General features: G+C 40.9%; 2 protein-coding genes and 1 pseudogene across 3 annotated transcripts; 2 read left to right on the top strand and 1 right to left on the bottom strand.

Moving 5' to 3' along the window:
• LOC146369571 (NACHT, LRR and PYD domains-containing protein 12-like) overlaps positions 1 to 22,901 on the top strand; it is a 335,320-nt pseudogene that overhangs the window by 174,266 nt on the left and 138,153 nt on the right.
• Positions 6,474 to 19,830, bottom strand: LOC146369575 (CCR4-NOT transcription complex subunit 2-like). 2 transcript variants are annotated; one of them, XM_084909187.1, is made up of 15 exons: positions 19,718 to 19,830; positions 16,798 to 16,929; positions 15,725 to 15,797; positions 15,467 to 15,605; positions 15,174 to 15,380; positions 14,884 to 14,960; positions 14,674 to 14,799; positions 13,862 to 13,992; positions 13,650 to 13,770; positions 12,773 to 12,929; positions 12,566 to 12,627; positions 10,797 to 10,846; positions 10,589 to 10,689; positions 10,004 to 10,148; positions 6,474 to 9,387 (listed from the first exon to the last, which is right to left on the bottom strand). In XM_084909187.1, exons 2-15 carry the CDS (start codon positions 16,915 to 16,917, stop codon positions 9,301 to 9,303), a joined length of 1,596 nt encoding a protein of 531 aa, XP_084765313.1. In that variant the 5' UTR covers positions 16,918 to 16,929; positions 19,718 to 19,830; the 3' UTR covers positions 6,474 to 9,300. The 2 variants fall into 2 exon arrangements, with proteins under 2 accessions (XP_084765313.1, XP_084765312.1); XM_084909186.1 differs by having other exon boundaries at positions 10,770 to 10,846.
• LOC146369576 (histone H2A-like) lies at positions 21,066 to 22,809 on the top strand. The gene has a single exon (XM_084909213.1). The coding sequence runs from the start codon at positions 21,114 to 21,116 to the stop codon at positions 21,489 to 21,491; it is 378 nt and encodes a 125-aa protein (XP_084765339.1). The 5' UTR covers positions 21,066 to 21,113; the 3' UTR covers positions 21,492 to 22,809.

Genomic DNA, 22,901 nt, shown 5'->3' on the forward strand with positions numbered 1-22,901 from the left:
TCTCTCTGACCTGCTCAGTAAAGAGCTCTGATTAGATAAATTACTACATGCTGAAAGGTTATTATGGATTTTTTGTATCCAAGGAACCAAGCCTTTTTCCTATTTCTGTCTAAAAAACATTTAAAGATACTAACAGTAAAACCAGTTTTGCCCTCAGGGATGAAAAATAGGAAGAAGAGTCTGTGGGTAACCAGTCGTACTGTAAGTCATCACAGCGTTTATCATCATCTTGTTCCTGGCATTAAAAGATGGTATCCTTGGGTGTTTGTGTGCTTTTAAACTGTCAGAACTTCATTAGTGTTGCTGTGATGACACAGTTTGTCTATGCCACACTCATCTCTCCTGCCTGTGTGGACGAGCAGAGGTTGATTGTTGTTAAAGACCAAAACAGCCAACCACAGTAGTCTCCAAAGACCAAACGATCAATGAGCCGACTGAGATCTATTGATTTCCCTCTCTCTCAGCCAGAATGAGGAGCCCAGAGAGTGAAAAAAAAGGCACCCGTTGACACAGAGTCACCCCCTTCAAATACTCTGTTGGGTTTTTATGCAGAAGCTGTTTTGAATTTTGTCCCAGTGGGTGAAGGAGCCTCAGCTCAAACATTCGACTACAGCGAAAAAAGACTTAATCAGTCTTCAGATCACACTAATGACAGCAGATAAATCACATTTACCAACAGGAAACCAAAGCTCAAGCACTACCTGCTTCAAAGATGCTTTATTTTTTCTAATGAAGTACAAGTAAACACAAGGACACTGATGATGTCACTTGGGGCTGTGGGGTTAGGAATAAAGCTTTTTACATATTCTAGACAAATTCAACAGTAGATTAAATTAGAAGATTAAAATGTCGGCTAGAGCCGTAAATATCTGACTGCTGTCACTGAGATGCTCACAAAGCAGCTTTCTTTATTTTCTTGTCATATGTTTCCTGTACTAAAGGTGGATGTTCACTGTAAACACAGATCAGGTTGGTGTATGAAAAGAAATCCCTGTGAGCCAAAAGCTCAGACTGCTCAGAAATACTGTTTTTTTTTTACTCTTGGATCTGTGATGTCACAGAGGGGTGATCTCCTTATATGGTCATCTCAGGTACACCCACCTACTTGTCACACCCTGGCTGTAGTAGACTGCCAATCAGAAGAAAAGTGTCTTAAAGGGGGGGAGCTAAATCTGCTTTTTTTCTATTGAACCCAGGGGCTAGGCCAGGGAACCACTTCCTTGACGAGTTCATGGCTCAGTCACTGATTTTGGGGTCATGCTGAATAAAAACACAGTTTTGGGGGTAATGCATTTTTCTGAGGACTTGTAATTGACAATTCTTTAGTCAGTGAGTATGCAGTTTTTTTGCTCCTCAACAAACTGACAGCTGTAAATTCTCCACTTTGTTCACCAGTTGGTTTCTAAAGCTGTCAAACAATAACTGCGGTAATGTTTGAACATATGACACATGTCAGCTGTAGGCTCCCAAACCAGCTCTTCATATCGTCAGTGACCAGGCCTTTAGAGAGACCTCAGTGCACCAGCTCAACGCCGCCCAGTATCCGATGTTTGATCAGTCTCATATTTATTCAATCAGCTGCAGTAATTTTGTGCTGGATAAATGTGCAAAGCCGGTGTGATCCATGTCTTAAAGAATTAAAAACCAGTCTGTCACTTTTTACAATAAAGTTTTCTTAGTTTTTCTGGCACGAAATAAAATAAATTGAACAAATGTTACCCTCAGCAATCAGCTGAATTGTTTTTCACCATAAGCATTGTTCCAGAATTTACCACCTGAGGTACAAAACCTCAGTCTTCACCAAAGACACAAAATCAATCCTGGAGAGGCACAAAGGAACCAAGACCTGATGTGAAATGACTGCAAATTCACCAAGGTGAAAAGAAATGTTTTAAAACTTACATAAAACAACCAAATTACCACCATATTAAAAGAACAACTGCAAGCAGATTGAATAAAATTAAGAAAAATGACCAAAAATATACAGAAAACAATGCTGAAAAGACACGAAATGAACATAGAAACACTTAAAATGTCTAGAATTAGATCTAAAGGGACACAAAGAAATGCAAATTCAGTCTCTAAACCCTCCTCTGCTTCATTGCCTCTTTGACTCTAACAGGCCCAAAAAACCAGCAGCAGTCAGTGTTTGCTGAGGTCAGAGGTTAGGTGAGGAGTCGCCCCCTACTGGGCACTCCTTTAGGCAGCGCCTCACTGGATTTACTGTTCAGTGAGAAAAAAAGACATCCATGTTTGATATCACAAATACAGTAACTGCCACAAAAACCAGAGCACCCAATGTGGATTAATCCTTCTCTTAAGATAAACCCAAAATACTTGAAACTGTTTCTTGCGGCTTGATAACAACATGCAGATGACTAGTGCTTTTCAGAGATCAAACTTTAAATTTCTGGGGCAGATATTAAGATTGAATCCTAATCTCCAGCTGTTTAAATGTAGTGACTTTTAGCGGTCTAAGCTGAGGCCAAGAGAAGTGGTCAGTCGGGTCTTTAAAATATTTTTAGCCAGTGAAAAGCTGAGTGGGTCAGAAAAGACTAAACACTGGAAGGATTTTGTTGCTGGAAGCAGTGAAAGAAGAGCAGCTTCCTGCAGCTGCAGAGTAAAAATATCACCTTTTAAATAATGATATCCTTCAATCTGCAGTGGGTGTGCGGTTTTCTCTCTCTGCTTCGGCCTGTTGCATAAACGCCAAGAGCTGAAAGGCTCCAGAATAAAGGCTCAGCATTATGCACTGGTAATCAGAGAGAGGCATGTGGCAGGATTATTATCATCTCTGCGGATCAAAAGATTACAAATAATAACGGACATCAGTGAGGAGGAACTGGGGCCGCTTGTCTCTGCAGATCCAGCAGCAGCAGGAGAAAGCAGCCACTGGAGAGGAACTCCCGACAGCTTCAACAAGTTTGAGGTTTACACTCAGTTTGCATGCATGAGCAAAGGAAAGTGAGGCAGCATTTCACTTTTGGCAGCCGGGAGCAACAGTTGGCATCCTCTGTGGATGGGATTTAGACTTTCATGAAATAAAACAAATAAAAATGGATTAAAAAGAAAGAAAGAAAAGAAAACAGGGCCATCCTGTGACCAAAATCAGCATTCAGATGATGCGATTAGGCTGCAGAGCATTTGCTCCGGCTGTCCTGAAATAATACAGCAGCAGCGCAGCCGCTGCAGAGGCAACATTTGGCTAAAAATCCTTCCATCAACACAGTAACATCCCTCATCACGGAGCGACAGAGGCCTCCGACAGCATCGGGAGAGAGTCCGGTCTCAGTCTGCAGGTTTCAGGCAGCGTTAACACATCACTGCACCGCAGAGCGACAGACGGCCTTCTGCTGCTAGAAACGCCACATCAGAAATATTCATCTGAAAATCTGTCACGTATTACATTTCATTTCAGTCTGATGAGTTTCTTCTCCTGGAATCTGCAGCCAGAGCTCAAATGTATGCTCTGTGTTCAAAGTGGATTTAAACAGCAATAATGCAAAGGTGACTGATTGTGATCATTATGTGGACTGCTGGTAAAGGAAAGAAGAAATGATGTAAATCGTTAAGCACAAAGTTCTAAAAACAATCAAAAATCACCTAAAATTGATAGCAGCTTGCTGAGATTGCCTGTAGTTTGCATGGAAGACGCCAACCCTGCTGAAACTCACAAACCAGAATCAGCCAATGATCACCTTCAAAGTAAAAGTCGTACCATCACAACCAGCATGTTTCAAAAGGTGCAGCTTTTACTTTGGCGGTGAGTGGTCTCTGGTTCTGCTGAAATTTGTAGGCAAGTTGACGTCTTCCATGCAAACTACAGGCGACTGCAGCAACCTGCTATTAACCAATCACAGTGAGTTCTTTGGTACAGATTTCACCCAGCAACCACTCGCCAACCACTTAGGGAATGCATGTTTTCCCTTAGCAACCACTCTCTGGGCCTAACTGAATAAGATTAAATAAATAAAATGTATTTTATTATTTCCTTGCACTTCTTTGATTTTTAAGTTCATGTATATCACAATAACACCTCAGACAAAAGCATTTGTGACTTCTCGTTTATTGTAATTAAAGAACCAAATATTTATATTCTTTATTCATGACTAAAGGGCTCTATTTTGGGACCCTTTATTTGTTTCTGACTTAGTTCTATTGGTGGGAATTATGAAAGTATGCAGCAATTAATTAATTAATTAATTGTTTCTGTTTAACTTCATTTTTCACTGGTTTTAATAAGCAGCTTCTTAAACTTGAATTTCTTTGCTGGATTTATGTGTTTTTACTTCAGTTTTTAATGACTCCACTGATTCACTTATGTCTGTTAAGTTTTATATTATCTGCATCGTGTTATGTCAGAGTCTCTGTGGTGGAATGAAATGTGCTGTATAAATAAAGTTTTACCTGATTTTTAGTAGAACTGTAATGGGATAGGTTATTTTGCCTCACTGTGCTAGAGAAAGTCTAATAAAGTTTATTGTGATCTGTCTGAGTGCTTTCTGTAGACAAATGATGTAAAAAGTCTATTTGGGACAAACATTTCAGATTTAAGGTGTCAATAATCTACATCTGTCATTCCCAGCATGGCCTAAAACTCAAGACTGAATATTAAAAATGAGAATAAATGGCTGGTTGTTTGCAGACTTAATGAAACCAGCAAAATGGAGTGAGTTTCCCTCCATGCACGGCAGATTATTTCACAGTAACAGGACAAATAATCCCAGCTCTCGCCTTGGGAACGTGACGCTCATTAATGTTTCTACTGCTTCCAAACAGGTTAGTGTAGTTTGGATTTGTTTGAGGCAGCAAACGTGGAGTCACGACGTCGTTCTCGGTTAATGTTGTGAGACTCTTTAAGGAAACTGTGTGATGGAATTTTTTTCCTGGCTTTAATAAAAAGAAACAAGCTAATTAACAAATAAAGTGAAGTTTTAACTTCTCACATTCACCCACTCGCTCTCACACTCTTTGTTTCACTATAGATTAGTTTGTTGCTCGGTTACATAACTGTGTTTAGAGGGCAGTTACATAAAAATATGAAAACATATTTAACACAAGGAGAAGAAGCAGCAAAGGTTCACCTTTGTATTAGAGAACAGAGAGAAATGTTTAAAAGAAAAGTTTAAATGTTTAAACTGAAATTCCAATTTTCCAAGCAAAACTATTGATCACAGAGATTGAAGATCTCTTCATCATCATGATCATTTCTCTAACACTCAGCGATTTGAATTAAATATCTGAGGTAATTTGTTTTCAGTGTTCACCTCAAATTTTCTCTTTATCCTCATTGGTTTGTTACACCGCAGTTTTAATCTACCGCTGCAGTGCAATCCACTTTTCCTGTTCAGACTCTGTGCCCCTCATTTTCCTTTACTCATTTACAGTCTGTGTATTTGCCTCTGGGATATAAACCTGTCTTCTTCCTGCAGGTTTATGTCTCCATTAAACTGTTTTTTTTTAATCTCCCACAGTCAATGAAAAGTCACTTCACTGATTAGGTGAAAAAAGCTTTAAATTATTTAACGTGAACCCTTTAACTCTGTGGAAGTACTCGATGACTGACTTTAGTTATATTTATTGATAATTTATAGATTAATTGATTTATTGAACCTCACACGGTGAAGAGCAGCCTCCTACCGTTTATCGTCCTTTGACATGTGGCTCCCTCTGCTGGACAAATCCTGAAGCAGCAGACAAAACAATTGTTATATTAATTTTGCAGGTTACACCTCTAGGACAGGTGAATGAGCATTCAAAGCACGCCATTTCACATTTACTTGCAGCTGTTAAAGTCGAGCAGAACATCACGGTCCAAAGGTCCTTCAGTAAAGGACGAGGAAACTTTCCTAACCTGTTTACTGATTGTGAGTCTGAGAAAATGGTTCAAACTGAGCCTGATCTTTATACAATATTTACAACCGGGTTCTCAGTGGAGGAAAACGTTGCTTGCTGTTTGGATCCATTTGAGTCCAGTGAGGCTGAAATTTGAATAAAATCACAGTTTATTTTAATTATTGGCTCCATAGTGGAGTTGAATCAAATTAAACGTGGAGTTGAACTTAGTCTCATTGTTGATCTTAAGCAGATAATGAAGCTGCAATAAACTGACTGTTAAACACAAATATTGAGCAGTAAGCTTTCAGGACAAATTAATATAAAGACGAGGGTTCAAACAGATGAGACAGACCCAGTGAGACTGACTTGAATGGTTTCCACATTTAAACAAACCTCACTCACTTTAAACTACAGCCATGACCAGAAGCATTTGAACTGACAAATTAAAGCTCTGATGTTCAGCTTTAATCAGAGGGTTTCATAAAAATGCTGTGTTAACTGTTTACGAATTAAAGCCATCTTCACACAAACTATAAATACTTCTATATAGGAATAATTTACAGAATTATGGACCTGACTGGAGGTTTGGCTCCTCGAAGATTGACACAAACACAAATAAACACCCAGGAGTCATGTTTCAGTTTCATTACCAGAATATTTATTTTATTCTTTTTCTATTAAAACACTAGCTGCCATATTTAATAAAACAGCCAACGGCCAAGTGCCTCAGTCCTCATCCTCCAATCAAAACTCCTCAGACAGGTCACACAGGTCTGTGGGCGTGTCCTTGGCTTTGCTGCTGCAGTGCGAACTAGCTGGCCCCTCCCCTCCCCCAGTGATTGTTGTTGCTAGTAGGTGGGCGGAGTTGGGCGTGGTCCCCTGGAAACCATCTCCATGACAGGAAGTGGAGTATTGCATCGTTAAGTGACGGCCAGCTGAAGAGGGAGGGGTTTCTTTTCCGTTTTTACCCCTTTTTGTTTTCCATAAAAATACTGCCTCACTTTTATGTATACATATTTAAAATACATATACATAACTGGACACTGGTGCCTCCTGGCAGTTAAAGATATGAAAAATTCAAAGCCTTAACATAAAAACTTTTTGGGATGATTTTTTTTTAATAAAAAAAAAAAAAAACTTTAAAAGTTGGATTTTTGAAACTTTCTCAAGCTACAGCTATGAGCTAATTAGCTTAGCATAAAGATTGAATGGGCTTTAACAGGTAGCTTAGGTCTGCCCACAAGAAAAGCACCTCATGATTAGGATGGTATGTTTGTTTAAGCGGCTTTAAAAAGTGTAAAAATCAGAATTTTCTTGGAGTATAGTTTTAACTGGTCCCAACACAACAACGTGTATATAGCAGATTAAACTAAACAGACCCATGAGAGCCGGGCTGCCAGTGTCCACTTCCAGTGTTTTTGCTAATGATGCTAATTATCTCCTGGCTGTAGCTTACAAGCAAGGTGGTGGTGGTGGTGTCATGAGGATACAATTGGTTTGACTGTTACCGGGCAGAAAACAGAGTTGGGACAAAAGAAAAATAAAAAAATAATAATAATAATAATGTTAAAGGTGAAGAAATAGGAAGTTTGAGAAGCAGAGAGCAGTGTTAACAAAAATTAACATAAAATAGGTGAAAAGCAGCAGGTGGAGCTTTCTACATGTGCTGATGGAGCACCTGGGGTTAAACCTGAAGCTACCTCACTAAACCCCAGGTTCTGCCTTTCAGTACAGACCTCCGCTCGGTGGGAAACTGTGCGACTCACTGTGGGGGGCTTTCAGTGCAGCAAGTAACTGTAATGTTTAAAAGCGGATACAGGCAGCAGAGTTTGAGTTTTTGATCTCCAGGCAGAAGCCTTGCAAGAATAACAATTAAAATATCAAACAGATCGCAGGAGTAGAAATAGGTGTAGCTATCCAACTATAAATCCATCCTATTAAATATTATGGCCACTTATCCTCAGGATAAACTGACAGTGGGATAAGCTGGGAGATTAAACCCTGAACAGGCTAACAGAGAATGACAGACAACATTAGCATCACCAATCATCCCAACGTCTTTGTAGCTGTAAGGTCAGGGTAGTGATTGGTGCCTTCTGATCAAGTTTTAGCCAGAGCCAGGAGAATCTGATTTGGGGTTTTATTTACTTAAACATAGCAGACATTTTCTGATTATCTAATCAACGAGAACTTGAGAAAAGTGCGCTGAATTCTATTCAAATGAAGCAAGACAAACTGAGTCCCTTTGCTTTACCGAACAGCCATGTTTACTATGGTGTGAACCCCCAAGGGCCGATTATGAGGCAGCAAAACTCAAAATTATTTTTGTTGTAACTGTTCTTATATGGCAAGTGTCAGTTATTTCACCAAACTAAAGCTGACTTCTGCATGGACTAACATATGATCCGACACAAAGGAGGAAAATCTAAAAAAAGAAAAATAAACTATTTTCTTTTTTCTCCATCTTGAAAAAGCTGAAAACAATTTCAGACTTGAGTAAAACGTGCAGATTTGTAGTAGATAAATCTGAAATGGCATTCACCAGATTTCCAATTTAACGCCATTATCATCCAGAAAGACAAATCTGTTTTCTTAAATGCCACCTCAGATTTCTGTCTTTCAAATGACAAAAAAACCCCAAAAACGTAATGTCTTTTTCTTTTTCATTTTTAAACAGGCTGCCACCTCAGAAGAAAAAAATAACTGCAGATGGTGAAATATGTATAAAAGACTTAATTTAAAAAAAAAGAGATTTCCTGCCTTTTCCTCGAGGTATAAAGGGAACGTGTCCACCTGTGAAAGACCTCCCTGCAGTATGAAATCACCTGCTGCACTCTCACCTGTCTCTTTAAATTAAACCCGCTTTATAACACAAAGGAACCAAAGGGAAAAAAAAAGGATATTTTTTCCTCTTTTATTATGAAATAGTGCTACAATGTACATTGCATGTCCTCCTGACTGTCTGATGATGTGCTCTGGTTTGTAATGCTGGGGGATAAACCTGATAAAAGAGAGTGGGTTAAAGATATCGCCAGGTTTCAGAGAGGTGCGACACAGTGGGAAATAATTATCCATCCTGAAAGGTGATCACTTCCTGTGTTAAAATCTGGTTTCTCTTAAAAGCTTCTGGAGACAAAAATAGTCGATTCTTAAGACTGAGCAGAAACATGAGTCACTCAATCAGATGGACACTTTGCAGTGCTTGTGTCTGTGTATCGAGTCTGTGGTCCACTTCACAGACCAGCCAAATCAAACTGATGGAGAAGTGGGAAATTTAAAAAAAATTATAATAACGATGATGAGGTAAAGAAGGAACAAAAATCTGAAAAAAATAAAAGGATGAAGTCTGTTCAGAGAGGAGGACAGGAGCCAGGATGTCCTCCCCGTTCAGTGTGTGCCGGTGGAAAAACCTAATGGGGTCAGGAGGGCCAATGGCAGGCAGGCAGTAGGAGAGACAGCCAATCAGAAGGCCTGCTGGGCAGGATTGTAGTTGAAGGTGGAGGGAACGTGAGGTCGCTCTTCTAGTTTGTCATATTCCAGATGAAATTCCTGAAAACGAGGAGGAAAGTGGTAAATTGTCATCGACTGTACACAGCGTTCATCATATTCTGTGTTTACTTTCAAAATGAAACTTTAGCTTTGGATTTAATGGGATACAAATGCATATTTTTATTTGATCCAATCACATTTTACTATTAAAACAGTTAGCTTTTTTTTTTCCAGAATATAATTGTTCTCAAATGTAGACTTGTTCAATAAAATCAAACAGAAGTTCTGAACCTCATTTCAAGCAGATCTACAGATCCAGGACAAACATCAAACATTCCTCCCAGAGATGAAGTCTCAAAAATACTTCAGTAATGATCGGTTCATCAGATCTCTGTATGTTCTTTCTCTCTTGGAGGGGAAAAAAGTAGTAGAACCTTCTTCACTTAGTTTTTCACCTGAGGAGCTCTTTTAGAGGCTGAGACAGGGATAGCAGCAGAAGGAGCTGCCCTTACCACCACACAGCTGTACGAATGCAGTCTTTAGTACTGAGTGTTCAAACACTCGGACCAGTTTCATGAAATCAAGATCTGAGAACTGTCAACCTGATCAAATGTAGGCAACACATCCTGGTGCTGATTTAAAGTGTGTGTGTGTGCACGCGCGCGTGTTCGTTCACCTTGGCCACCTTCCTCCAGTTGAGGCAGTCGAAGAAGTAGTAGGTCCCTCTCTCATAGGCGTTGGTCTTCAGCGTGGGCTCCATCCCCGGAGCTCGAGTGATCCAAACCCGCTCCTCTTTATGATACCTCCAGTCCCTGTTAAACCTGGACACGCACACACACGCGGAAATGATCGCTTTAAACAGCTCGTACACCATCATAAACGCAGAGAGACATTTCAGACAGCCTGGGGTTCTTTTGGATGCTTTAATCTTTATTTGTAATGAAGATTAGAGCATTTAAAAAAGATGAGAAGCTTCTGAAAAATAGATTCAATCATTAAAAAAAACATTTGCAGACTTATCTTAATATGGAAGGATGCATTTTAGATCAGTATGGAAAAGTGGAGAGTTTGTTGGTGATGACAAAAAGCTGGTGAGCGGATTTCTTTAAAAAACTGATTGCACTGAACGCCAGCACAACAGGAAACTATGAAATCTTACTTTTATCTCAGTTTCAAGCAATTTTCTCAAGTTATTTAGTTTCCACCCACGTGGTGACTGACTTAGTGTGATTAGGGTGCAGTAATGACCGGTCGCTCTTACAGTTCTACAGCAGCCAGCAGTTGTAGGAGGTCTCCCCCGTTCATATAGTAGAGATAAAACAGCAGATCTTCACCATACCGAGACAACTTGATAGCTGCTAACTGCACATGAGAGAGAGAGAGACAGATTAATACAGACACATTTTTCAGGAGATCAGTCTCATAACAATCATGTAAAGGACCTTTGGGGTGTCTTGTGAAGGAGGTACCTTGTCCCTTATGTGGATGTTGGTTAAATACTCTGAGGGGACGTGGAAGTCTGCAGGAAAAGAAAAGAAAAGATAAAATCAACAAACAGGACAAAATGAAAAGCTTCATTAGAAAAACTGCACAACTGGTCTGCATGTAATTAATGCAATGAACAGGCGTAGAGCATTTTGATGTTATTTAAGCAACTAAAATTAAATAAATTTAAACTTCAGTAAATTCAGTCTCACATTATAAAAACTGATTGGAAAAAAAATCATGATGCATTAACTCGTTCAGACCACACGGAGGCAGAAAAACTCCAGATTTAAATTTCCTGCTGATGAAGGACTCAACGAGTCCTTATAAATATATATAAACGAGTTTGGCAAACACGCATTAAAAGCAAAGACTTTTTAAAATAAAACAGAATTAAGAATTAAAATTGTTTAAAAACTGGCCACCAAAACTTTTAACATACAGCAAAAACCCTGAAGAAGAATCTGTGTTCAAGAGTTAAAATTTCTAACTTTGGTGAAAATTAGCTTCACTGCACAGCGTGAAAACCAAAAAGCAATCAGAATGGAAGAGCTCATCGATGCTGTCTGGGGGCGGCTGGAGCCAAGCGGTTCTTCACTGTCAAAGAAAAAGCTCTAACTCAGTGAGGGCTAACAGTCAGACTTCAGGGAAAGCTGTGAAAATGCGTTTGGAGTGAGCAGGTTTCGAATGAAGCTGGTTTCTTACGTACGACCGCATCAATACACTGATGTCGTTTACATATCAGGTCAATTTTGCTTGTCTATTTCAATTCACTCTGCAGGCTGATCTGTCACTTTACTGCTGCACTGACACTGACAGAAAGGCCTCCGAAGTCCCAAAAAGAGTCAGACGCTCAGAGTTTCTGAGCCTGTAGAGGTTCCAGCACCTCTCTGAAGTCAGAGTAAACTTAGCATCAGCCTTCAAATTTTTTCACAAAGTATCGTTTCTAATGGTGAGCAAATGGCTCTTCTACAGGTCTGTGAGAAAATGAACACTTTCATGCTGACTTCAAGGTCTCAGGCTACACCCACACTAGCCCGGATAGATTTGAAAATGGCGGTTTTGTCTGAAAACGCTCTGCGTCCACACTATCGCTTTCAGTATCAGTCGTTTTCACAGAGTTCATATATGGACAGCGTCCATATTGAAACGGCAGAAAACGTTCCAGTAGTGCGCATGCGTGAAACGCAAGAAGATTCGACCTGCCTCATTTCTGTCTGCCGCTTATTTACTTTCCGGGTCTTTGAAATGTCGCGGCAAAATGTCGAGGAAAATCACCGAGTTTTTTAAATGGACTAACAATGAGGTGGAGTTGTTGCTGCAAGTAACACAAAAGTACAAAGTTGCAAAAGCAATTGAGAATTAAAGAATTTGAAGAAAAGTTATCTGAAGCATGTACAAACTGATATTAATCTTTAATTGATTAATTTTAATCTTTAATTAATCTTTAAAATCTTTAAAATTGAGAACAAACAAAACAACTGCTGTATAATGCCCTCCGCTATCTTAGTTTAATTGGTCACTTGACTGCATCACATGACTAAAATGTGTCACTGTTTTCGCTGTCCACACTGCGATGCGAAAGCACCGTTTTCAAATCTCTGCGTTTTCGAGAGCGTTTTTAAAACGCTGCATTTTCCTTGAGCGAAAAACGCGGTCTCAATGTGGACGGGAGGTCAAAACGGGGAGAAAACGAAAACGCATTTAGTGTGGACGTAGCCTGTCACTACTTCCAGGTTGGTGTTAAACTCACCTATATCCTGCGGTCGACATGGAGCCGATGCCCACGGAGACGCAAACTTAGGATAGAGATTCCTGACAGAGAGAGGGAGAGAGAGAGGGTCTGAGTGTGAGAACAGTGACAGGTCATTCAGCTGCTGCTGCGGCCATTCAAAAAAACAAACTTTAAAGACGCCGCTCGTCTCCAACTATAAATCGCATTTGCATGTGCGACTCGTACTCAGGCGAGTTGAGGTTGAGGCCAAGTGTGGTGAGGTCTGAGCCCAGCGCCAGGTGGACCATGCCGGGGTCGGTCTCCGCTGCCCGGATGAACGTCAGCAGGCCAATCATTCCAAACTGGTCTGTTACCATGCCACCAGGGATATTGGTCACTCGCCCTGGGACACAAAGACAACAGAGGATTATGGATTAGCTTAAAATCTCTCCTGCTTGTTTTTTTTTTTTTTTTTTTTTTTTTTTTTTTACCCAAACTCACTCAAAGATAAGAAAATCTCCGTCTAATGGTTTTGAGTTAATTAAATGAGACGAACAAAAGCAAAACAAAAAAACAGTGCAAAGGAAGAGCTCCCTTTTAAGACGAAGTCCACCTGCAGCATCAGGCTGAGGGTGGGGAAGCTATCTGCTGTGACAGACTGGGGATGATGAGGATGGAGGAGAAATAAGGAGGATGAAAGTGTTCGGAGGTTCTTTTAATACACAGATTAAATTCACATTAACGATTTTCAGTTCTGGTCTTTTTTAATTTGGTTAAACACATCACAGCTGGGTATTCAGAAACCTATTAAACCCTTTCATAGCAACATAAAACTGCATTTGTTTGGCAGACTCATCATCTGATGACAACATTTATGATTTTACATGTTCCATTATAGTTTCAGCTGCTGAAACAAAAGTATTTCCCTACAGTAAGGACAAATTAAGCTTTTCTTATTTTATCTCGAGTCTGTGATAAACTAATAAAGCTCTTATGTCCCATTCATTTCCTTTCTCTTTAAATTCTCAAAGAGATGACTCTAAACATTTTCAGGGTTAACATTCAGAAACAAAGATCAGCTGATGTCTGGCTTTTGAGCGATTATCTGCTCGAACTGTCTCACCGTCAGGAAGCACCTGAATCCCTTTCTTCTGCTGGTTGTTGTTGCTCGGTGCAGAGCTCTTATCGCCGGGGAACTTTGGACCATCTGAGTTAGAGGCTGGCTTTCCCGATGAGTTCAGATTCTGATTGGATGGAGACAGACGGGACAAATGAGGATGAGTTGGGAAGTTAAAGAAGCAGAAAGCGGATGACGGAAAGAGGCAGAGATGTCACCGTTTTGCTGTCTTCGTTGGTGCTGGTGGGGTCTTTTGTTTGGTAGTTTGGCCCTGGGAGAGCTGGGAAATCTTCGTTGTGGATGGAGAAGTCCTGCGACTGCTCACTGGACGGCTTGGTTACCATGCCAACTGGAGAAAGTGACCAATTGCAGAACATTAATTAACAAAACACACAACAGACAGACACACTGATCAGCAGCAAATGTAAGATTTTTAAAGGTTTTTATTGAATATTTATTGTATTTGACCAATGGTTGAAAATATTCAGTTTACTATAAAACAAGGAAGAAAATCCACTAAAATAAGCGTTCCGTATTTCTCATCACTGTCCCCCAACGTGCTTCAATTGAAGTTAAAGCAAATATTCTAACAGCTCCATAAATGGTTTGATTTTCTTTACATTTTATTGGCTGCTTGACTTTTGTAAAGTCTAGACCAGGGGTGTCAAACTCAAATACACAGTGGGCCAAAATTCAAAACTGGAACAAAGTCGCGGGCTAACATTAATATTTATTGAAAAAAAAATCTTCCTCCAGATATAAGAATGAATCTTTTCTTATGGACTCAAATAAGTTTTGCTGAAAAGCTGAATATGAAACAAGCAAAGCTTAATACTACACAATATATATATTAGCTGTATAATACCAGTAGGCCAGCTCTAATAGTAATTTGGTATGGCTTCGCGGGCCAAATGTAATTAGGCTGCGGGCCAGAGTTTGACACCTATGGTCTAGACCACTGCGTAGAATTAAAGGACAACTCTATACTAGACAAACGGGCACAAACAGATAAATCTCCCTTCTGTATTACCGTAGGGAGCTCGACCGGTCAGCGGGTTGTGCAGTGGGGTGGGATTCGAACCTCCATCCCTCCGACTCCTGTCAGCTAATGCCGGGAAATCTGACAGGTCCAACCCCGTCACATTCTCACTGCCGTCTGAAACGAGTTCAGAGAGGTCACATTACAGCAGGTTGGGTAACAGCTGACAGATTTTTTAAAATCCTGATGTCACTCTGTTACCTGTGCCATTGAAGATGTTGTTGGATAGCGAGTTGTTCATGAAGCCTGGATTCCTGTTCACCCCGAACCCTGACATACTGACACACACACACACACACACAGGTTTTACGTAAATTTCATACAGGTTTTTGCCATTATGAGCTCTTCCTCTCTATTGTTTCAAATCATAAATAATCATAAACATTCCAGAACCCTCGTCTCCATCACACGGTCCAGATGTGCTGCTGAAAACCTTCCTTTCTAACAACACAGGTCAAAGGTCACATCTGGACCGCAGTGATGCGAGTTACCTGTTGATGGTAAATGGCTGCCGTGCTTGCTGCTGTTTGGGCATCCCGATGATGCTGGGTGACGACCGGCTGGGACTCCCCATACTGCCGCTCCTCCCTCCTCCACCTCCACGCTCTCCGCCTCCCATCCCACCTGACTGCCCCGTTGGACCCCCCACCTGCTGGTTGTGATTGAGCACGCTCCGGCTGCTCATGGGCAGTATTCCCCTGCAGGAAGAAGTTTGTGGTTTAAAGAAGAAGCAGAGACACTGACAGAGAGTTCTTATAATGAGTGCACACAGTGTGAGGGGTACCTGCTGGGTGAGGGGGGCGTGTGCATCGAGCCGGCATTGGGCGTACTGGAGAGCTGACCGGCAGACTGGTTCAGCCCGCTGCGACTCAATGGAGGAGCTGCACTGCTGTTCATGCCTCGCATGGGAAACCCCAATGCACCTACAGAGAGCAACAAGCGTGAAAAACGAGGTTGACTCTCCCACGTTTTCTCTGAGATAACATCACAGTAATGAGTCGACATTATTCAGCAGAAACAGGTCAGTGCCTGTCCGTCTTACTCTGCGGGCCGTACAGGCTGGCTCCGAGCTGTGACAGCTGACCTGTAGAGGAGGCAGAGGAAGACGCCAGCATCTGAGGAGGACAAACACACAATCACACAGATCAAAACACAGGAACACACACAGCAGCTGCAGCAGCATGCTCTATTACTGTCAACCACTCAGGTAAGCTGTGAAGGGCTCTGTGCTGCATCCCCGGGCAGTGAGGACAAAGTGAGGATGAATAGAAGAGGGCAGAGATGACAGGGAGATGAGCTGTCTGCTGTTTTTACAACAAGAGACTCGTTTTTCTTTGTTTTTGCTCGAGTTGCTTCACACAGAGCTCTCACCCCCTTGGACAGCGGTATCAAATATAAGGCCTGGGGAGCAGGATTGGCCTGGCATAACCTGGCCTGGCCACTCAATGGCTTTGGAAAATGTGAAGGAGGGCTTAAATGTTTGCACTTTTAAATGTACTTTAATGCGCTTTTCCTGCTGATAGAAGCCTCCCCAACAGCCGTTCATACTAAATTAAAGTAATTAATTAATAAATAAACAACTAAAGGACTGGAAAGTTTCTGTTTTTTCACTACTAAGTATAGAAATTTCAGATTTTTTTTAAATGACATTTTAAAACTGACATTTTCTGGACAGTCTAGCCAATGAGCTACAAGAAGATTTTTTTTCTGTAATTTTACACATTTTCTTCCTAATAAGAATTATGCTGACAGATTAGTTTTATTTATTGCAACATATTTCTTTATCATTTGGAAAAATTGAGACATACTTCTTTTTCTAGTGCATGAAGTACAACACCTGGAAAAAGTGACAAAAACGGCCCCAAGATATCATCTTATATTCAATACTGTGTACTTCCACTTGGATTTAGAGCATGTTTTTTTTTAACATGAAGATACTGAATTTCACACATGTGAATGAAATGTAATGCCATGGGGCACTATGCCTTATGTACATGTGCAAGAACCATAAAACGCCTCTGAAGTTTCTTGACTGGCTGAGCATGTCCAAACCCTCAAATGCAGTTTTTGACAATAATTATAAACCATAATGATTGCTGAACGTGAAGGACTCACGTCTTTGTCCGCACGGTGAGGAGGGAACATGGACTGCTGGCTGTAGTAGAGACTGGAGTCGTCTGGGTAGTCACTCTCTATCCCTCCCTCCATAAACTTCTTCCGGTTAGCACCAAACATGCCGCGTGTCACCTGGGAAACAAGACGACGGGAAACAGTCAGACCAGTCATACTTGGACAGAAGTCATTCACTGTCATGGAACATTTCATGCTCTGAAACCAGAAACCTGCTTCTGAGCGTGCTCAGAGTCTCATTCAGGAACGACTTTTGCATGACTCACAAAAAAATTGAAATTCAATTTTTAAAATGAAAAACAAAATTCATATAATATTTAGTCTCACTGCTTAATCTCAGGTTTACAGGCTGAGCTGCACCACTTACGTCTAGATTTTTATGTAATTGTTTTAAGCTTGTTTTTAAAGATACTTCTTATCATTTTCTGCCAAAAACAAACAAATAACTGAACATTTTAATGTTTTTCAGCCTGATCCCAACTCCAACATCTGGATCAGGTTTCAGTATCTTCCCTGTGTGTTGTGCTGACAGCAGTGACAAATCAATAAGCTACACTCCTCTCTGTGAGGCTTCCTTGATATAAATATGTTGGTGAGCTGATGTTTACTGTTTCTCCTCTGAGTCGCACTGTGGTGGACCTCCTCACTCAGTGTGGCGCAGAGAGGCGATATTAATGCTGTGAACAACATGTTGTGTTACTGTCAGAGCAAAAAAATACAAACTTAAAAACATGTTTTAGCAGCTTCTCTGAACGTTTTCAGCCATGACAACAGTTTAAGTGTTTAAGTAAGACCTTTTTAGAAAGTATGTTGGTGCAGCAGGTGTGTAATAGCTGTGCTCACCTGCTGCCTCGCAGCAAAGTAAACAGAGAATAAGGCTGAACTGAGAGAGATACCCGATCCAGGCTTCTGAGGCCGATGTGTGATCCAAACAGATCAGTTGATCCCTGATCAGCAGTTTGGAGCCATTTAGCTGCTACTACATCAGCAGCATTTCTCTTCAGGTTTTAAATATTTGCTTTAACTGAAAGCTCAAAAGACACAGATGCTTGGAGGCTTTTACTGCATCTATGGCAGGGTAACCTGTTATTAGAAACTGGATTAATACCATTTCCTTCTCCCATCTCACTCTGTATGAGGATGTGAACTCACTTTAAGGCTAAATGCTAAGTTCTGGTTAAGCAGCATGCACCGAAAGTGACATTACAGGTGCTAGTGCACAGTGTAATATCATCCGGTCATACCCCTCTCAAATTCATGCACAGCGAGATCAGGTTACAAAGACGGAGATGTGACAAAAACACACCTAATCTGGGGAAACACCTGGTCAAAACACAAAGGTTTTACTGTCTGTGGCATGTAAAATGTTTTGAATAAACAAAATATCAGAGGTGTGATCTTACTTGATCAGAAACTTTCAGGGCAGCTAAAGCACTGCAGAAAAGGACTAGTACAAGTTTAAGCGTTGATGGTTCCTGATTTTATTCACAGTGAGAACAGGGAAAGAAGAAACTGACTAAACCACTAATAAAAATTGAGTTGTTGAGTCTCGAGTGAAGCAGTTGCAGCTGTAGACTCTGATCTGAATTAAGACTGTCACCACAAACAAACCTGCAAAGCTGGACCCATTTTAACAGATGAACCTAGGTTGAAAGCATCCAAACCAAAAAGGCTCAAAACTAAAACACTGACAAAGGTGTGTATCCCACCACAGCTCCTCATACTTCCCAGAATACGTTTTAATTACAAAGACAGAGGAAAGCTTCCACTGTTTAACAACTACAGAAAATCAACCGACTACACATCTTCAAGCCTCTGAACGCTTAGTTCTTTTAACTTTCAGAGTGAAAGAAGTCTGCTGGACGTTTCTCTTTTTTACAGTAAAAGCCTCCACCACTAAATCACTGATCAACAACCAGACTGGTGTGTTTGTGAGGACAAACTGCACATTAGCCAAAAGGAATATCAAAACATCACATCTCATAACATAAAGCACCAGCTAATCTCCATAATGTGCCAAACCTTCCACTAAAACACAAAGCGATGCAAACAGAGATAAGCGACGCCTCCTAGAGCAGGTGCAATCCCAGCTAACAACAGCTAGCTGAGATCCTGCTCGGTTCTGAGGTTTCATAACGAGTTAAAAACCTCACAAACTTTCCTTTTATCCCCGCAGCCGAAGCCCAGCCGTCTGCCTGTCTGTCTGTCTGTCTCGTTTCTAAGCGGCGCTGAAGGCGCAGCAGTGTCGCAAAAACGGCTAATGTTAGCTTAGAGTGCTAAGGCTAGCGCTGCTAGTGTGTCTGATTAGCGTTAACTCCAATATTACAATTTCCTGACAGAACTAAATGAGCCGGCTTGTCCCGCCGTGTGCTGCTATTTGACTGCAGATCTCCAGGAAACAGCAGTTATCAGCAAGCGTTATCTCTTTAGCGTTAAAAATGTGTCAGACGCTACAGCTATCTAGCTGAGCAACGCACACAGGCTAGCAGCTTCTGTCATAGGAATACATGGGGCTGTTAGCATAGAAGCTAAGCTAACTGTTGCATTTATGTGCACGTAGAAAAGCATCTAATTGGAAACCCGTAGGTCGTTAAATTACGGTTTAACGACTCGGTAACACCGGGATAGACGCTGCTGTACGGACAGAAAATGGGGCTGAGAGGAGAACTGCGGGCAGGTGTGCTTTTGTCCGTGTTTGGGCCTGCTGCGCCTCCGCTGTTAGTTCCCCAAAACAACAACAAAAAGCACCGAAACCGGGCCGCGCCGTTCAGAGCCGTACTGTACCCGACTGCGCCCTTCACCAGCTGGGTCTTTGCAGCGAGCACACAAACTCGGGTTCATTTAAAGGACCCTCAGACCCGAAACTGCCGAAAAAAGATTTTAAAGCAATAAAAAAGGAGCTCACCGCATCAATCCTTCTTCCCCGCTACAATCCAAGATGGCCGACATCTCACTGCCAATCAGGAGGATGTTGGGAAGGCTCCATCACTCTACTCTGTTCTACTCTACTCCACTCAACTCTACTGTCAGACACCATGGCCTTCTCTTTAAGAGAAGATAAAGTTCAACTTCTGTTATGTTCACTTTAACCGGATTACTCTTATGTTCCTCTTCCTCTTCTGTTCCACTCCATGTGAAGTTGAATCAGAAATATCAACTTCACAGTGCACATGTGGCTGCTCTGCAGTGGATTATTTATGAATGTTTGCTACCCTAACTTTTCATTTTTTATTTTAATAACACAAAGTATCTGTTGACTTTGTTAATATTAAAAAAGTAACAACATTTGCTTACTTTTATCATAATTGTTATTCCTACAGGGGTTTTTTCATATTAAATAAAAATATTCATCCATACATTTTCTTTTACTTATGGGTCTGGGCCACAGGGGCCATCCTACGGGGTGGATTGCAAGTGGACTTCAAAAAAGAAGTACAAAGTTGTCCACAAAGCTGGACCCAGGTACAGAGATCAGCCAGTCATACTGAGCTCTCGCTTCACCACAAAAAAAACAGAATAACTCCCCCTAGACCCGAAGATGCCAAGACGCTTAAACTCCTCCACTTAGAGAAGCAATTTGTCCATGACCCAGAGTGTGTGCTCCACCCTTAAGCTTGTTGGAGAGGTGCCCCACCCTTGGAGATGCTCATCCAGCTTCTTCACCCTCAGTGGTCAACATACCCCGGTGTGAGTTGGAATTCATCATTCACTGAAGGAAACAGAACTGACGATACCACTGATCAGGAGAACCTTTGAACATAATGTCCTTCAGTTACAATTATCTTATATCGATCAACCTTAAGACATTTTTGTGTTTTCATGTGGATATTTCTCAAAGTAAAAGCAAAAAAAAAGAAAAAAAATACTGATGTACATGTGGACTGAAGCCTCCTAATGTAAATACACAGGCAGAAAAAAACTAAAAAAAATCATCCTTATTTTTATTTATTTCTAATTTTTGTGCGAAGGTTTATTGTCAGTGCTGTATCAAACAGTTTTAATTTGGCTCTAGTTTATTGTAATAACCTTGGTCTTCGTATCCTTTTTACATTGTATGAATATACAATGTTAATATAATCTTACAACCTAGTGTATTTTTCGAAGTCCTTTGTGTTTCACATTTCCCTGAGATCTTGTTTGTCACAGCGTGGACTACGTTTTTGTTTCTGATTGGACCGTCCCGCTGAAGCGCAAGCTGGCCAATGAGCGATCAGGAAGAGGCCGATGGCGTCGATATAAAGCGAGACTCTGCTGCTACACAGTATCCTGTTTCTGCTCGGCGAACGGAAAAAGATCTAAACATGTCTGGACGTGGTGGCAAAAGCGGCAAAGCTAGAGCTAAGGCAAAGTCCCGCTCCTCACGAGCCGGTCTTCAGTTCCCTGTCGGTCGTGTTCACAGGCTGTTGAGGAAGGGGAACTACGCAGAGCGCGTCGGTGCTGGAGCACCAGTATATCTAGCGGCTGTGCTCGAGTATCTGACCGCTGAGATTCTAGAGTTAGCAGGAAACGCTGCCCGCGACAACAAGAAGACCAGGATCATTCCCCGTCACTTGCAGCTGGCTGTCCGTAACGATGAGGAGCTGAATAAGCTGTTGGGTGGAGTGACTATCGCTCAGGGTGGTGTGCTACCCAACATCCAGGCCGTGCTGCTTCCTAAGAAAACTGAGAAGGCGAAATAAACCTCCAGTATTTCATAAAACGGCTCTTCTAAGAGCCACACAAACTTAAGAGTTATCCTCTAGTCACAACCCCCGCGTTAATATTTGTTATACTAATGTGAATTACAATCTACGACACAGTGATTATTATTTTATTTATTTATTTTTGGTCAGGTAACTCAAATAGAGATTAAAAATGTTTGTCATGTATGACGAGAGAGGGGGGGGGAAGCCATTTCACTGCAATAAAAGCAAAAGAGCCATAGCTTAATGTGCATGATGACCTGACGAGACCAAGAACTAAAGCTTTCCCATTTTAATAATTTCACTTTTTAAATAATCACCTCAGATTTACCAAGATGGCTGGCTGCATCTATTAGTGATGTGTCGGTCACTAACGAAATAGCTCTTAGAGCCGGATCTTTGTTTTTTGTTTTTGTTTTTTTTTTTTTTTTGTTTTTTTGCGCTCTCTCTCTGCTTCACTCTGCATGCGAGCCTTGTGCTTTGCACTGGGAAGAGGGGGAGGGGCGGTAGTTACACTCACAGTAGCACAGGAACAGAACCGGAGGGAGAGAAAGAACCAGGGACAACAATGTCACATTAGAAAGGTATAGTAATCATCCACAACTATATTCAGTTGCAGATGATATAGGATACAGAAAGTTTATTAATGCAGGCCCATATGTCAGAGAATGTGCATCTTCTTTTTGTTTTCATATTTTAATTTATATTTCATTGTGTTGTGGTTTGCAGTGTTTTGTGTTGTTTCACTTTAAATTTGTTTAAAAGGAAAAAGCTGAAAATTTAAATAGTTAAAAGTTGAAATGTGAATAGTTGTTTTTTGTATTATATGATTTATTTATTACATTTTATGTGGAGTGAATAAATAAAAGTATATTTACGATGGCCCCTAGAGACAAAGCATGTATAAACTTCAAAACAGTTACGAACTCTGAAGCACGTACAAACCCTGAAGCATGTATAAACTCCAAAACACGTAAAAACTCTATAGCATGTACAAAAGACAACAGAAGTGCTCCAGAATGCTAGGCCAAGTTTTGAGCTTTTGTTACCTAGTGGCTACACAAGCCAGCAAGTACCAACGACTGGATTTGGTGTGGTAACAGGTAAATGAACATTTTTTCTTTAAATTATTTGAATATATATGAGTGCTTGTGTATAAATACACAAACAATACACATATGCTTTCAATTGTGTTATTTAATTGATCTGGGTAGCTCTGTTTTGGAAGTTCAGTTAACGCTAGAAATGTGTTTTGGAGTTTGTACGTGCTTTTTGGAGTTTGTACGTGTTTTGTCTCTTCGGGCCACAGCATATATTTATATATAAACACATATAAAGAGAGCAGATGTTTGCTTTCCCAACCCGGAAATGCGCCTAGCCTGTGAGAAGCTGAAATTGAGCCAATAC

This window comes from Perissodus microlepis, chromosome 17, assembly GCF_051167445.1.
Source record: "Perissodus microlepis isolate ML-2025 ecotype Zambia chromosome 17, ASM5116744v1, whole genome shotgun sequence".
Classification (NCBI taxonomy): Eukaryota; Metazoa; Chordata; class Actinopteri; order Cichliformes; family Cichlidae; genus Perissodus; species Perissodus microlepis.